Source organism: Ruditapes philippinarum, unplaced genomic scaffold (genome assembly GCF_026571515.1).
Source record: "Ruditapes philippinarum isolate M1 unplaced genomic scaffold, ASM2657151v2 ctg26014_1_1_1_1, whole genome shotgun sequence".
Lineage (NCBI taxonomy): Eukaryota > Metazoa > Mollusca > Bivalvia > Venerida > Veneridae > Ruditapes > Ruditapes philippinarum.
This window is the reverse complement of record NW_026867383.1, coordinates 1-13,646: the sequence shown is the minus strand read 5'-3', so window position 1 is coordinate 13,646 and position 13,646 is coordinate 1. Positions and strand designations below refer to the sequence as shown.

General features: G+C 32.0%; 1 protein-coding gene across 1 annotated transcript; it reads right to left on the bottom strand.

Annotated features, from left to right (window-relative positions):
- Positions 1 to 56: 56 nt before the first annotated feature.
- Positions 57 to 11,938, bottom strand: LOC132735910 (ubiquitin carboxyl-terminal hydrolase 34-like; the record flags this gene model as incomplete). Its single annotated transcript, XM_060722945.1, has 8 exons — positions 11,854 to 11,938; positions 11,469 to 11,575; positions 9,336 to 9,512; positions 8,775 to 8,932; positions 3,967 to 4,045; positions 3,418 to 3,547; positions 818 to 940; positions 57 to 59 (listed from the first exon to the last, which is right to left on the bottom strand). Coding segments are annotated over exons 4-8 (472 nt in total), but the record flags the coding sequence as incomplete, so codon positions are not given.
- Positions 11,939 to 13,646: the final 1,708 nt, after the last annotated feature.

The window sequence follows — 13,646 nt, the reverse complement described above, 5'->3', positions numbered from 1 at the left end:
TGGGAATATAGCAATTGATACATTCACTCTGATAGGTTAATATATTTCCTTCAAACCATCTGAAATCAAACATAATTATTCATATTTATATATGATTATCAATTTCAACAAAACATATAAAGGGGATAATTCCCAACCAAATCTAGATATAAAACCCAAATAAAACAAATACTTTGCACATATAAAATCAGGTACCTAATACAAGCTGTAATTGAAAGTCAACAGCTTCAAATGATACTGATAATATGAAGTCCAGTTAACACCAAATCTTCTTGTCCTAATGCACTAAAAATATATTTCCATCAGTATATAATAGCATATAGAGATTTTATAAATGATACCTTTAAATTGAAATTTTGATTTTAAACAATCAGTACCAATTAAAATCAATAATTATTTTTGGCTTAATGGAGATTACCCTTGAAAATTCAAGCAAAAAGTAGATATCACAGCTAATTGCTACATAGTTTCCTCACTTAAATGATTGTCAACCCTTGCAAATTTCTACCAAAGTTAATTAAAGGGCAAATAGCTAAAACCTACAATTTGCACACCATAAAGAACCACTCTTAAGGTGAACCTAACATTTATTACCTTCATGTTCTAACACATGTGCCTATATAAAAATTAACACAAAATATTGACGCACTTTGGAACAATGGGTCTGGTAAATTCAATATGTTTACTGCCGTGGTACGAATTGAAACGTACCCAACACCACACCACTTAGGTTTCATTTCAAAATTATTGATATCACCATTTAGCAAAATACAATGTTACAAAAATCTTTCATACACTATTTTTGTAATAGACATACCGTATACAGACTGAGCGCTATTAGTTGGTGTGTAAGAGTTGAGTAATGTTAACAGTTTCTTTGCTATGGTAACTTTCTCATCCCAGCTGTGTACATACATCTTTACATATTTGACTGTGGGTCCTTAAGATATTTACAATATTGTTTCATAGAAAAATAGTTTTAACAAAGTTGTGGGTAGGGGACATCATGTTCAACTATTCTCAGTGCTTGATAGCCTGGCTGACTACAATAGCTCTACCTATTTTTCGAATAGTAGAGCTAAACAAGATTGCATTTGAGAAAAATGCTATGCCACCGCATTAATCCTTGTACCTTCAGACAATAAGATTTTTTGATTTTTTTACTATATGTTTATATTGAAAATCAATGACCCCCGGGGCAAAGGCAATTTTGACCCCATTGCTATAATTTAAACAATCTTGCTAGAAGTTCATTTTCATAATGTTTCATGCCAAAAATATCTAACCTCTAGCATTTGTCAATTACTAGAAGAAATTTTTTTTTAAAGTTTTTACTACAAGTTCATGTTTAAGTTTTTTTCCTATATACATATAAGGAAAAACCAATGACCCCCGGGGCGGGGCCGATTCTGATCCAGGGCTATAATTTGAATAATCTTTGTAGAGGTCTACCAGACAATGCCTTATGCAAAATTATCTAAGCTCTAGGCCTTTTGGGTCTTTTACAAGAAGGGTATTTTAAGTTTTTAAACTATATGTACATACAGTCGAGACTGTCATATGTGATTTCCAAGGGAATCTTCAGAAAAGGTCACATATGGACAGGGAGTCTCTAAATACAGTCTCAAAAAAATTAAATTTAAGTATCATCTAGCTTGTCTAATATACCATTGTGACTTAAAAGATCCTTTATGTTTGTGCTGAGTGTATACCACACTTGCAAAAAAATATATATAACTGTAGGATATAATTATGCAAATAAAACAACTTTTCAAACATCAATTAGAATATGTAAAATGTGTACTGAAAAATAAACTGTGCACATTATATTTAATCAATAAATTACTATGAATTGATTACTTATTGGAAAATTTAACTTAGAAATTTATAGAAAATAAAGTTCTAATTACCGTTTAAATGGCCTTTAATTTATATTAAATGTTAAATTGCTGATATCTTTATAAATAATGCTTATTTGAACTTACAATATCGACAAATCTTAATTTGAGCATCATATTTATTAAAATAAACCATGAAAAATTGGGTGTTACAGGATCTTTCAAATATATATATCCAAAGCTTTTTCTGGTTTAGAATTATATATTTTTTCCGTATTAATTATGCAGTCATGAATGGTAATAAAAAAAAATATGCTGCCTAAAAAATCTTCCGTGGCACTCTATAATTAAAAAAAAATCTAACACAAGTCTTAAAACCAGTTTCTCGGGCCATAATGTACCTTTAACACACGTCGATTGCCCCTGTTTCCAAAAACGCTCAAATTGTTACTGTTTTAAATACATTTTTAATTGGGGAATTAAAGTTAAAAGGTGTGTGGGACTTTGTTTGGTTTTTACTGGATTATAATTGGACTTAGTTTTTAGGGCCCCTCGGGGTGTTATAACGGTATTATTTTTTTTTGATTAAAGGGAAAATTTAAAGGTGTAAAAGTCGTTAAATCAGCCCAAATTTGCTTTGGGGACTGAAAATTGGGGTCGCTTGTCAATATGACGGGGGAGTCTTTTAAAATTCGCCCTTTTTAATATATAAATACTTTGGGGAAAGGACTAAAAAAGGTGGTAAGACAGGGATTTCTTTTAAAATCGGGGGTCGCAAGGGGCAGTTCGACTGTATAGGGTGAAAATCAATGACCCCGGGGGCGGGCCGATTTTGACCCCAGGGCTATAATTTGAACAATCATGGTAATGGTCTACCAGACAATGCCTTATGCAAAATATCTAAGCTCTAGGCCTTTTGGGTCTTTACAAGAAGGTATTTTAAGGTTTTGCTATATGTACATATAGTGAAAATCAATGACCCCCGGGGCGGGCCCGATTTTGACCCCAGGCTATAATTTGAACAATCTTGGTAGAGGTCTACCAGACAATGCCTTATGCAAAATATCTAAGCTCTAGGCCTTTTGGTTCTTTACAAGAAGATTTTTTAAATTTATTCTTATAATTCCTTTTGGTTGCCATGGCAACCAGATTTCTGCATGGAATGAAATTCTTTCAACAACTTTGGAAGCCCTTCACCCAAGGATCAATCCTGCCAAGTTTGGTTTGAAATTGGACTCAGTGGTTTTTCACAAGAAGATTTTTTAAGTTCACTATATAATCTATATAACACACACACACACACACACACACACAAACAAACACACACACAGGTGAATCGCTATATGCCACCGCATCGCAGATGCTGCGGTGGCATAAAAAATCTTCAAAATCTAAATTTTCGGTATATACCTAAAACCTTTCCTATGACAAAATCTGAGACATGAGATTTTTTTCACCAGATTATATATTCATCCTCCACATTCAGCAGTGTTTATTTCTCTCCATATGTAACTTAGTAATCTCTTTCAAGGCTTACACTCATATCTCAACATGAACGTACAAGTGAAGAAAAACTTACCTTTCTTTTGTTCAACATATGTTCTGGCATTTTTGAGAACTTGTAGTAATAATGACAGCAGATCTACAATATCCCCTGTAACATGACATGCTGTAGCCTCATGATACATCACATGTAGAGTGATGAATGCCTGTATATATATAAAACATTACAAGTATTGTTCTATGTTTATATCTACATGTAATTAGTTTCACAATAACTTTTTTTTTCAAGCAAGTATATAGAATTTACAATTTTAAAAAACAACAACAATACATGAAAAAATGCATGTAAAGGGATGAGAACCATAAAATTATACTTAAGACTTATTCTAAAAACAGACTTAAATAAATAATTTACACTGGTAAATAACAAATAATTTACACTTGTAAATAGCAGTATTTTCTTACATAATCTTCATAATGATATAAGCTTAAAGCCTACAAGTGTACTTCATGTCAAGTTTATCAAATATTCCTCTATTTTATCTTGTAACAACAAAAAAGTTACAAACATAGTTTCTATGACAATCGGAATAGAATGGATAACAATTTATTAACAAGGACATACCTCTCCCAACATTTGAAGTCCCTTGTTGAACAATACAATCAATCTGTCTGTCTCTGTGTCTACCAAAATCTTCAGAGCTCTGTAAATAAATAAACATTAAATACAGAGAACTCAAAAAGAGCCATAGACAATCTCTTCATCAGTGAAATAAATTTCATATCAATAGTCATCAAAATCCAATTTCCAATTTATTTAGTTCTTGAAACAAAGTTGTAATAAATATTTGTATCTATTCTTTAATGTCAGGAATATTTTCATATTTATTAAGTCACACAGGTACACTGACTTGAGGAGTTAGGCCTCAGGTGCTTATATTCACATTTATTCAGGTATCAGAAAGCACATTTTCTTCACATTGAAGAATAATACATCTCTGGTGGTATTCAAGACCCTAAATAGTGAGAAGCAAGTGATCAGATGTCAGCAAACATTATCAGAACAGAACAGAACAGAACATGAATTTTATTTTAGATTTGAGCATTTCGCTCCTCATCCATAACATAATTATACATTATTATGTCAAAGTCAAACAACATAATGATATAACACAATATTGAAAATGACAGTATCTGTGGTACAAATGACAAAAGAAGGTATAGAATATGTATTCAGTATCATTTAACATGAAAATCTTAACGTACATGACAATTAAATTTGAGCAATTATTTATTTATTATATATTTATTAATTATTTATTGTAAAAGATTATGCCTAATTCTTAATGCACAATTTAGGAAAACAAACTAAAATTATTCAACATTTTTTTTCATTTTCTGGTTGACAACAACGGGTAAGTTTAAAACATAGAGGTCTTTTCATAATAATATTTATCAATGTAACGTTTTCTTATAATCTGTAGCAGGGACACACACAAATCATATGGAATTTCATCCTCAATGTCTCTGGGATTGACGATACATTGCATGTTCTTTCGCCTCTTGTCAATTCTATTTTGACCATATCGCCCCGGTTTTAATCCTAAGGCAATGTTGCAGATATTCCTAAACTTGGTAATAACTGATCTATAATTTTTCTACTTAAAATACTCAAATACTCAGCATATTCAATATGGTGCTTTAAATGTTTATATAAATGTAATACTTGATTGCTCTCTAAATCGCTACTCCAATTCTGTGTGAATGTATCAATCAGTCTTTGTCTGAACAGAGTTATAAAAGTGGTTCACATTTACTGTTAACGGGGTGTTTCAAACACGTATCAAAGCCATTTCATATAATAACTTCTTTACTTTTGAAACCCAGTTAATCTTATTATTACATAAATCCTCTAATAACAGTTCATATACTTTACTTATTATACAATTATTAGAATTTGTGATCTTAAGAAAATACTTGACTATTTTAACATATCTGTTTACATAACAACGGATATCGTCCTGATTCCTAATTCTCCATATATAGCTACACTACTGGACGATAATTTTACATTTAGAATTCTTTTGCAAAATTTTTAGATGTATTCCTTTCAATGTCTTTGTTTTTAGTAAATCCCCAAACTTCAGAAGAAAAAGCTAACTTAAAATTGAGGAAACAAATGAATCAAATAAACTCAACATTGTCTTTGGGTAAATTCAAAGTCCTTAGTATTATTCATTAAACAGTTCATAGCTTTAAGCTGCTTTGCCGACGAGCATCTGTGTATATATAGTTAAAATTGCCATTTGAGTCAAATACCACACCTAAATAGTTGAAATTCGTTAACAATAGCTAAATTTGTGTCATTGTAAGTCCATTTTTCATTTTCACGCAACGGTCCACGCTTTCTAAAAACCATAACTTTGGTTTTATTCAATGTTAACGGTTAATCCCCATCGCCTACAGTATGTGAGCAAGTCATCTAAACTTTGTTGTAATCCTTCTACAGTGTCCGAAAATAGTACCATATCGTCTGCGTATAAAAACAGCACCAGAGTCAAATCATCAAAAATTTAAGCCACTTTCTGGTCTCGAACCAATGTACAACTCTAGATCTTCAATAAACATAGACCACAATAACGGTGAACATATCTCTCCCTGTTTTAGGCCCACTGCTATTTCCATGAAGTCCGAGAATTCGTTTCCATGACGTACTCTACATTTCACTTGCTCATACATTGATCTTATGACCCTGAGCAATTTACCGTTTTATTCCCAGTTTTGACATTTTGAACCACAATGCGTTCCGGTATACACTATCAAAACATTTTTTTGCATATCTATAAAGGTAGTGTAGAGGCGTGTACCATTATTTAACATGTGATTAACTATACTGTGTAGGCAAAATATCGCATCAGTGGTTGATATCCTTTCTTAAATCCAAATTGTGAATCTGATATTATGTTATGTCTATCACTCCAGTCTGACATTCTCTTATTTAATATTGATGTGAATATTTTCGACATAGAACTAACTAGTGTTATTCCCCTATAATTATCGACAATACTAGCATCTCCTTTTTTAAACACTGGTATAATGATTCCTTCCATCCATGCATTTGGAAAATGTCCAGTCGATAGTATATAACATTGAAAATATCCCGTAGATGCCCGCATATGATGTCACATGTTTCAATAAAATATTCATTTATGAGGTCATCACTCCCACCTGCCTTGCCTCGTTTCAAAACAACTAATTGCATGTCGCACTTCATCAATTGTAATTACAGAATCTAAATTCCGCGAAATAGGGTCATCATAACAATATTGGTTATTGCAGTAATTCTCACTTTCTGGATCAGTAGTAGTGTTAATGCTATCTGATAAATTCCTAAAAATAGTCATAGAATTCTTGCACAGATATGTTTTCGTTCAGTTGTGTTTTTTTCTTTGAAAAAAATATTTCCAGAAATCGCACGGCCTTTTACTTTTAAGTGCTTCAATTTCTCGCATCTTTATAAGTTTACTCCTATTGCGCTTTACTTTTATCAAAGATTATATTGTCTCTTTTTTAACATTAACTGGTGTCTATTTTTCATTTGTCTTCACTTCATTAAATAATCGTAATGCTTCCAAATACTCTAACTTTCTTTCTCTGCACGAGTCATCAAACCAATCTGATTTTTTCATCACTTTTGTAGTATCAAATTGTATATTTTGTTTTCGCATGGTTAATTCCTTGTGAAACAATGGCTTTGCCTCTTCGTTTATTATTTGTTCGCGAATCTGTCAACCATTTCATTTACTTTGATGTTATCAAATAACTTCCTCCTCTGAATAGCTTATTAAATTGTTTAATTCAGGCAATCTGCCAATCAATCTTCTTCTAAAAAGTATCTCTTTTATCTGCAGACCATTTCGTTGACTGTAAAGATTTTAAATTGCTATCATCTCGTGTTATAGTGTTGATTGAAATAGTAAATTCTATAATTGCATGGTCTGAAAATATATTAAAATCAGAAATATTAAACGTTTTAATATATTTAAAATTGCACTGTTTTAGCAAGAAGGTAATCTATAACAGTACTCCCATTGTATCCACAATATGTATACGGTCCTGTCGATTCTAATCGACCGTTACATATTCTTAAAACCGGTCGCTTTGCACATGTCTAATAACTGTAAACCGTAAGAATTAAACTGTGTATCCATAGACGTGCGATCAAGCGGGATGTCTGGCACGTAGTCATCTCCGTCCAAAATTGAGTTCATTCTGTCATATTCGATAAAATCCGGTTTAAGTCCAATTCGGCTATTCATATCTCCAGAAACCAATACCGTTCCTCGTTGACTAAAAAAGCTTATATCATTTTCTAAAATGTCAAATAAATTTTGATTACATACATTATAAGCAGGCGAATCTTGTCCCCATATATAAGTGGCACATAGATATATGTCTTTATCTAACATAAAGAATGATTTATCCAGCTTTTATCCATATGATTGTGTCAAAGTGATTTCTAATAATTGAAATTCCTTTCGCTATATAGTCTCTGTAAAACAACATAATACCACCACTACTTCGACGTGCATTTCTGTGTTGAAATTTGCGATAGAAATTGTGCGATGCATATCCTTTCAATTTTATATTTACTATCTTTAGATGTCCATGATTCTAGAAGAAAAATAATATCATATTTACATACTATATTTACAGAAGTCTTCGTCCTCTTGTTTCTCTTTAGATAAGCCATTACAATTCCATACGGCAATCGAAACTACACCTTCTTGTAATTCCTACGGTACCGTCCCATAAGGACCATCTGTATATACTTTACCATCCACGATAAGTTTGTTATATTTGATATATGCTTCCTTTTTTGCCTCTCGAGCCCTTTTCATAATTGGAACAAGTAATTTCCTTTGTGAAACAACTTCCGGCGGATATTGATCATGCATGAATAGTCCAGATTCTCTAGGATTGACATTATCTTTGAATGATTTTACGTAGTTTTTTGTCTTAAGGTTGTTGAAAGTAACTAATACATTATCACTCAACCATAGAGTTCTTGTCCTATGATGTTTTAAAATCATTAAACTTACCCTGATATTTAATGAAATTTTCTTGATCTAAAATACAATTAAACCTCTGCAGAGCAACATCCTTTGAAAGGCAGAGACTTTGTTGCAAAGAGGTGTTGCTATAGAGAGATTAAATCTGTTGCGAAGTCTTATGTTAGGAAAAATTGAAACTGTTTTTGTAAAGATGTATTTGCTTTACAGACAGTCGCTCTGCAGAGATTGCATTGTAGGTATCAAAGATAACATATCATTTTAAGAATCTTTAGTTATCACACACAAAGTTTCACATATGTTACTCCTCAATGATTAATCAATCATACAATACTATGTCTTGTCAATCAATCATACATACCCTATCAGTGTCTGCCAGCCTGATCGTGCCTCTAGATTCTGTAGATAAAGTTGTATAGTGTTACGTCGGAAACTGTTGATGGCCTTGATTTCCTCATCAGTACAGTCCTGGTATTTGGTCGCCATCAGTCTCATCATCTTAAACAACTCATCCACAGCCTGTGTAACATAGCATATCTTATATACCATTTATAATTCGATAACAATGAATATTTTTTATTAATTTTATAAATTGTGAATGTTCTTAAAAGTGGATTCAAACCCACACCTGTGAGAAAAAACAACACTTTTTTAAGGTTCCCATAAAGATTGAATTATTATAGTATTTTTTCATACCGATATGATTTAATTTATTTTGAACCGTTTTTAAAACATACACATGTAATTTAAATAATTGAAAAATACGAAGACAAAATCAATAACATTGATAACACTTTAAAAGGCATATATTTTTATATTGAGTTCTCAATGGAATTTTAAAAAGAACACTTAAAAAGACTTGTGAACAAACTATTTCATTTTTCATCCACATTAAAATACATTTTTAAAAACAATACATTACCCCTGGATATTGGCAGGATAAGGGGTGATATTTTTGAAAGCCCACAGTATATTTTGATGCTGGGCCAGTTGTCGTGTGAAGTTCCTTGATTGCTGACAACACATTCGTAACAAACCATAGTACGCTGGTAAAGTCATACGATTAAACATCATCACATCCTGGTCCTCATGATCGGCACTGAAATGTTAAACTTCGATAAAAATTTTGTACACACAGACAGAGATCTGCCGAGGAGGCGATTTTGAGCCATTGGCGCTAAAAAATGAGAATGGCGCAGGAAAATCGGCAGCAAAGGGCCATGGGCACATCTAAAATCTGTGCCAGACTTATAAGAAAACAAAACTGTCCGTTGGGTAATTTAGTCATACAGTCAAAACTGGTACTTACAGCAACATGTTACCCATTCCCCTGTAATTACCATGATTACGCATATTCTTGAGTTTGTCAATTCCCCTATAGCTTTTGTCCATGTTATCTACTTACCGCATTTCTTCTTATAATCCCTTTCCCACACAGATACTCATTTCTACTACGTAAATTTAATCCAATAAAACAAACAAACAAATTATACAACTACTTAATATTTACAATGATTATCGATAACTGAAAAAAAAGTGTTGCTATTTTAAGAAATGCTGTAAGTTACAGTATAATCTGACAGGTGTAAAACTTGATCACCCCTAAGGTCACTCAAGTTCATGCAAGCTTTGGCTGATTTAGTGTAAAAAAAGATGTCTACTTCGTCATCAGAATATTTGACAGGGTGAATAACCAATCAGGGAAACATTTTGCATGACTTTTTTCATGATCAAAACGTCTGTCGGCAAGTGTCTTTGATGTATGCTATCTACACAGAGGCATACAAGGGGGAATAAAATTCGTTACGTCAATATACAGTGGTTAGGGACATTTGGTGCAAGTAGCCTGTAGGAACAATTAAATGGATAATGCACATTATTAGACATTAGAAGTAAGAACCAGCAATTATGTAAATAAATTTGCATATCAAATTTTTGAGCAGCCATTTGAAAAAATATTTTGCTTGCAATTAATATATATTAGTTAGAAAGTTACCATTTTAATTATTCGTAAGTGAACCACTTGTCATAAAATATGATGTAAGTTTTATTACCAGGGAAATTCAATTATCTACAAACTTTTTAACAATTATTTCGGTCAATGTTTACTTATTTTCCCAAGGCCCATACTTTGGTAAAAATGGCCCATTATTTTCAGACCAAGTGGGCCCAGGGCCCAGTACTTTCAAATTCTTGGCAGATCTCTGCACAGAGCAAAAAATTAGTTACCAACATGGCCAAAGCATACCAGAACAAGGACATCCAACTATTCAAAGAAAGCACTCACAATAAGGTTGATAAATGTGAATAATAAAAGTCGTGGTCAATTTTTTTTTGTGTCAGCCTCTCATTACATTGATAAAGCCTACTCAGGTCAATGTCACAATTTCTAAATTGACAGCGGTACAAGTTAGTTCAAGGAACACACTCCAAAGTGATTTATTTCAATTGTAAGACACTAGTTTGACAATCAAGCTGAAATGGAGATGTTGCCACTAAATTAATTTATATGAAGATTGGATCTAAAAACATATATGATGATTTTGTGACACAAAATTAGACCATAAAACGTTAATTTCAAAGTACAATTGTAATAAACAAATCATTGAACAGGCAATAGTACAAAGTCTTATTAAACATATTGTTTTGGTTCACCTCTTTCTATATTCCAGCATAAACTTATAAATAATTTATTTTGATAGAAAAGAAGGAAATAAATAGTTCAAAGCTTCACTAATCTGCTTGTGCTTTAGTTTGGTTTTTACAGGGCACCAACACAATTTTAGGTAATATGGCACCGAAAACAGGGAAAAATGATTTTGGCTAACCCGAGGGTAAATAAATTAAAGCAAACCAGATGTCAACACTACCTAACCTAACCTGCTGGAGCTAAGAGATGATTATACTCCTGTAATTCTAACCATTAAGTTGCTTCTTACGATCATGCAGGGAAAAAACAGTGGCTGCAATTCTAATGCCTCAAGCCTTAAAGGCAAAACCTAAGCCACAAAAAGAGGGAAGCTGCATGTGATAAATGTAATAAAGTAATACTTACAGTATGTAGGTGAAGGGTATATGTTTACACACATGTGGATTGTGAACGATCAATTTCACATTCTCTGGACATTCTACACAAGCTTGGTACCAGAACAACAATAATGCCTGTAAAACAAATAAACAAACTTTTGTGAAAATGGGTATCAGAGAACTGAGGTCTAATTTGAGAAACATTTTCTTACCAAAAGTTTAATCTTATTAAAGAAAACTTGAAAAATGTTTGAGGAAACAATAACTAGCGAAGGTATAAAATACATCAAATATGGTATATTATGGTCAACTTTATTGGTTATAGGGCATTATGTACCTTTTAACTTTCATTACGAACCATAATTCTAGACTAAAGATCAAAAATTGTATTTTATTAAGGACAAATATCTCACCTGTTTATTGTGATGCATTGAGATCTGGGGTTCTGACAATTTGGGCTGAAATAGTGCCCACAAGTCACTGAAATGATGTCCAAACTGAAAACAACAAACAAGAGTACAGTCCACTTAGTGAATAGAAAGAAAATATATCCGGTAAAGACAACATTTCTACCACTTTAAATTTTAACATTGTATTCAATACATACAGGAAATACTTAATTAACAAGATTTGTATAACTGACATCTTGATTTCTTCTTATGAGAATTTCTCATGAACTCTGATCATAAAATACTGTTAGAAATAATAAATGCAATATACAACACCTAAGATCATTAATCAAATGCTGTTTAAAAACAACAATTTTTCTCTTATATTTATATAGTAGATTAGTATAAACTTTATAGTTGATTACCATGAGTTTTCCTGCTTAGATACCAAACAGAACTGTAGTACTGTGAAATAACAGATGAGTTTAGTGGTCCCCTGTGTTTGAGGGTCAACATACAGTCGACACCGTGGTAACAGACTTAGCAAATGCTCGTATACTTTGTGTAACACCATCAATGCCTCACTGCTCATCTGTAAACACAATTGATAAGTGTTATTGACCTCAGATGTACAATAACAACAACAACAAAAACAATGATAATACATATCAATAATCTTCAAAATTAAAATAGGAAATCATTTCTAACCATACAATCATTGTAGAATGGAAACTATATGTTTAATCTATAAAATGCTTTTCAAAGTCTTAGCAACAACTCATTAATGTTTCTTAGCAACAAGTCATTAATGTTTATACAAATTGTTAAATTGTTAACACATTGGTAAAGACATTTCATATACAATTGCTTCCCCCCACCCCACCAGTATTGATTTGAATCTTGCTATAAATGTTTATAGCATTGGGATATTACATAAGAGTAAACAATCGAGCTACATAATGAGTTTACAGAGATTCTGAGCACTAGCTAATGCTAGGAATTATTAATTCATATCTACATTTTTAGACTGGAAAGTCATTTAATTATATATGAACTCAGGAATATCAAAAAAAGCTAACCAAATAGAAATATTAAGTACTAGAAGATACTTACTGGGATTTCTTTGTGTGGACTAAGAACACTTCTAGATGTTCTGTACATTTGTCTAAAATGTGTACTGGGAACCAGGGATATAACAAGGGCACCAGCAGCTACAATACAGTATATGTATTTTATTAGACCAAAACCAGAACATTTAGTGACTAACATTTCTAAACCACCACTCTTTGAATTTATGTATCTTTTTTATTAAAACACATCTTAAACTTATGATTTATTGAACATAACCATTACTTGATTGAATGTATAATCTAGTTTTTTTCATTTTATAAAATTTGGGCACTACAAGCATTTACCATACCAACAAATCAAAAATTCTAAGAAATATTAGGAAAAAAGTGGTGATTTAGAAGTATACATACATGCCTGTATCAGAACAAAGTCTGTTCATCATAATTTTTGGCAGACTTCAGGTATTAAGATGCTGCATTGTTTATGTATGATGATTTAAAAAAAATAACTGCAAGCAATTCTTAATAAGAGTTTCTGTTTCTATGCCAGAACTATAAAAATCTCCACAAAATCACAAAATGAGACAAAAGATGAAAATGTCAAAGTATCAATTGTGAGGGCCTAAGGCTTAGACATTATAACTTCACTGCAAGCATAACCTTTTTTTTATTACAATGTTTCTTAAATACTTTCTATTATTAAAACAAGAAATGTGTCCATAGGACACGGGTGCCCCCACCGCCCCC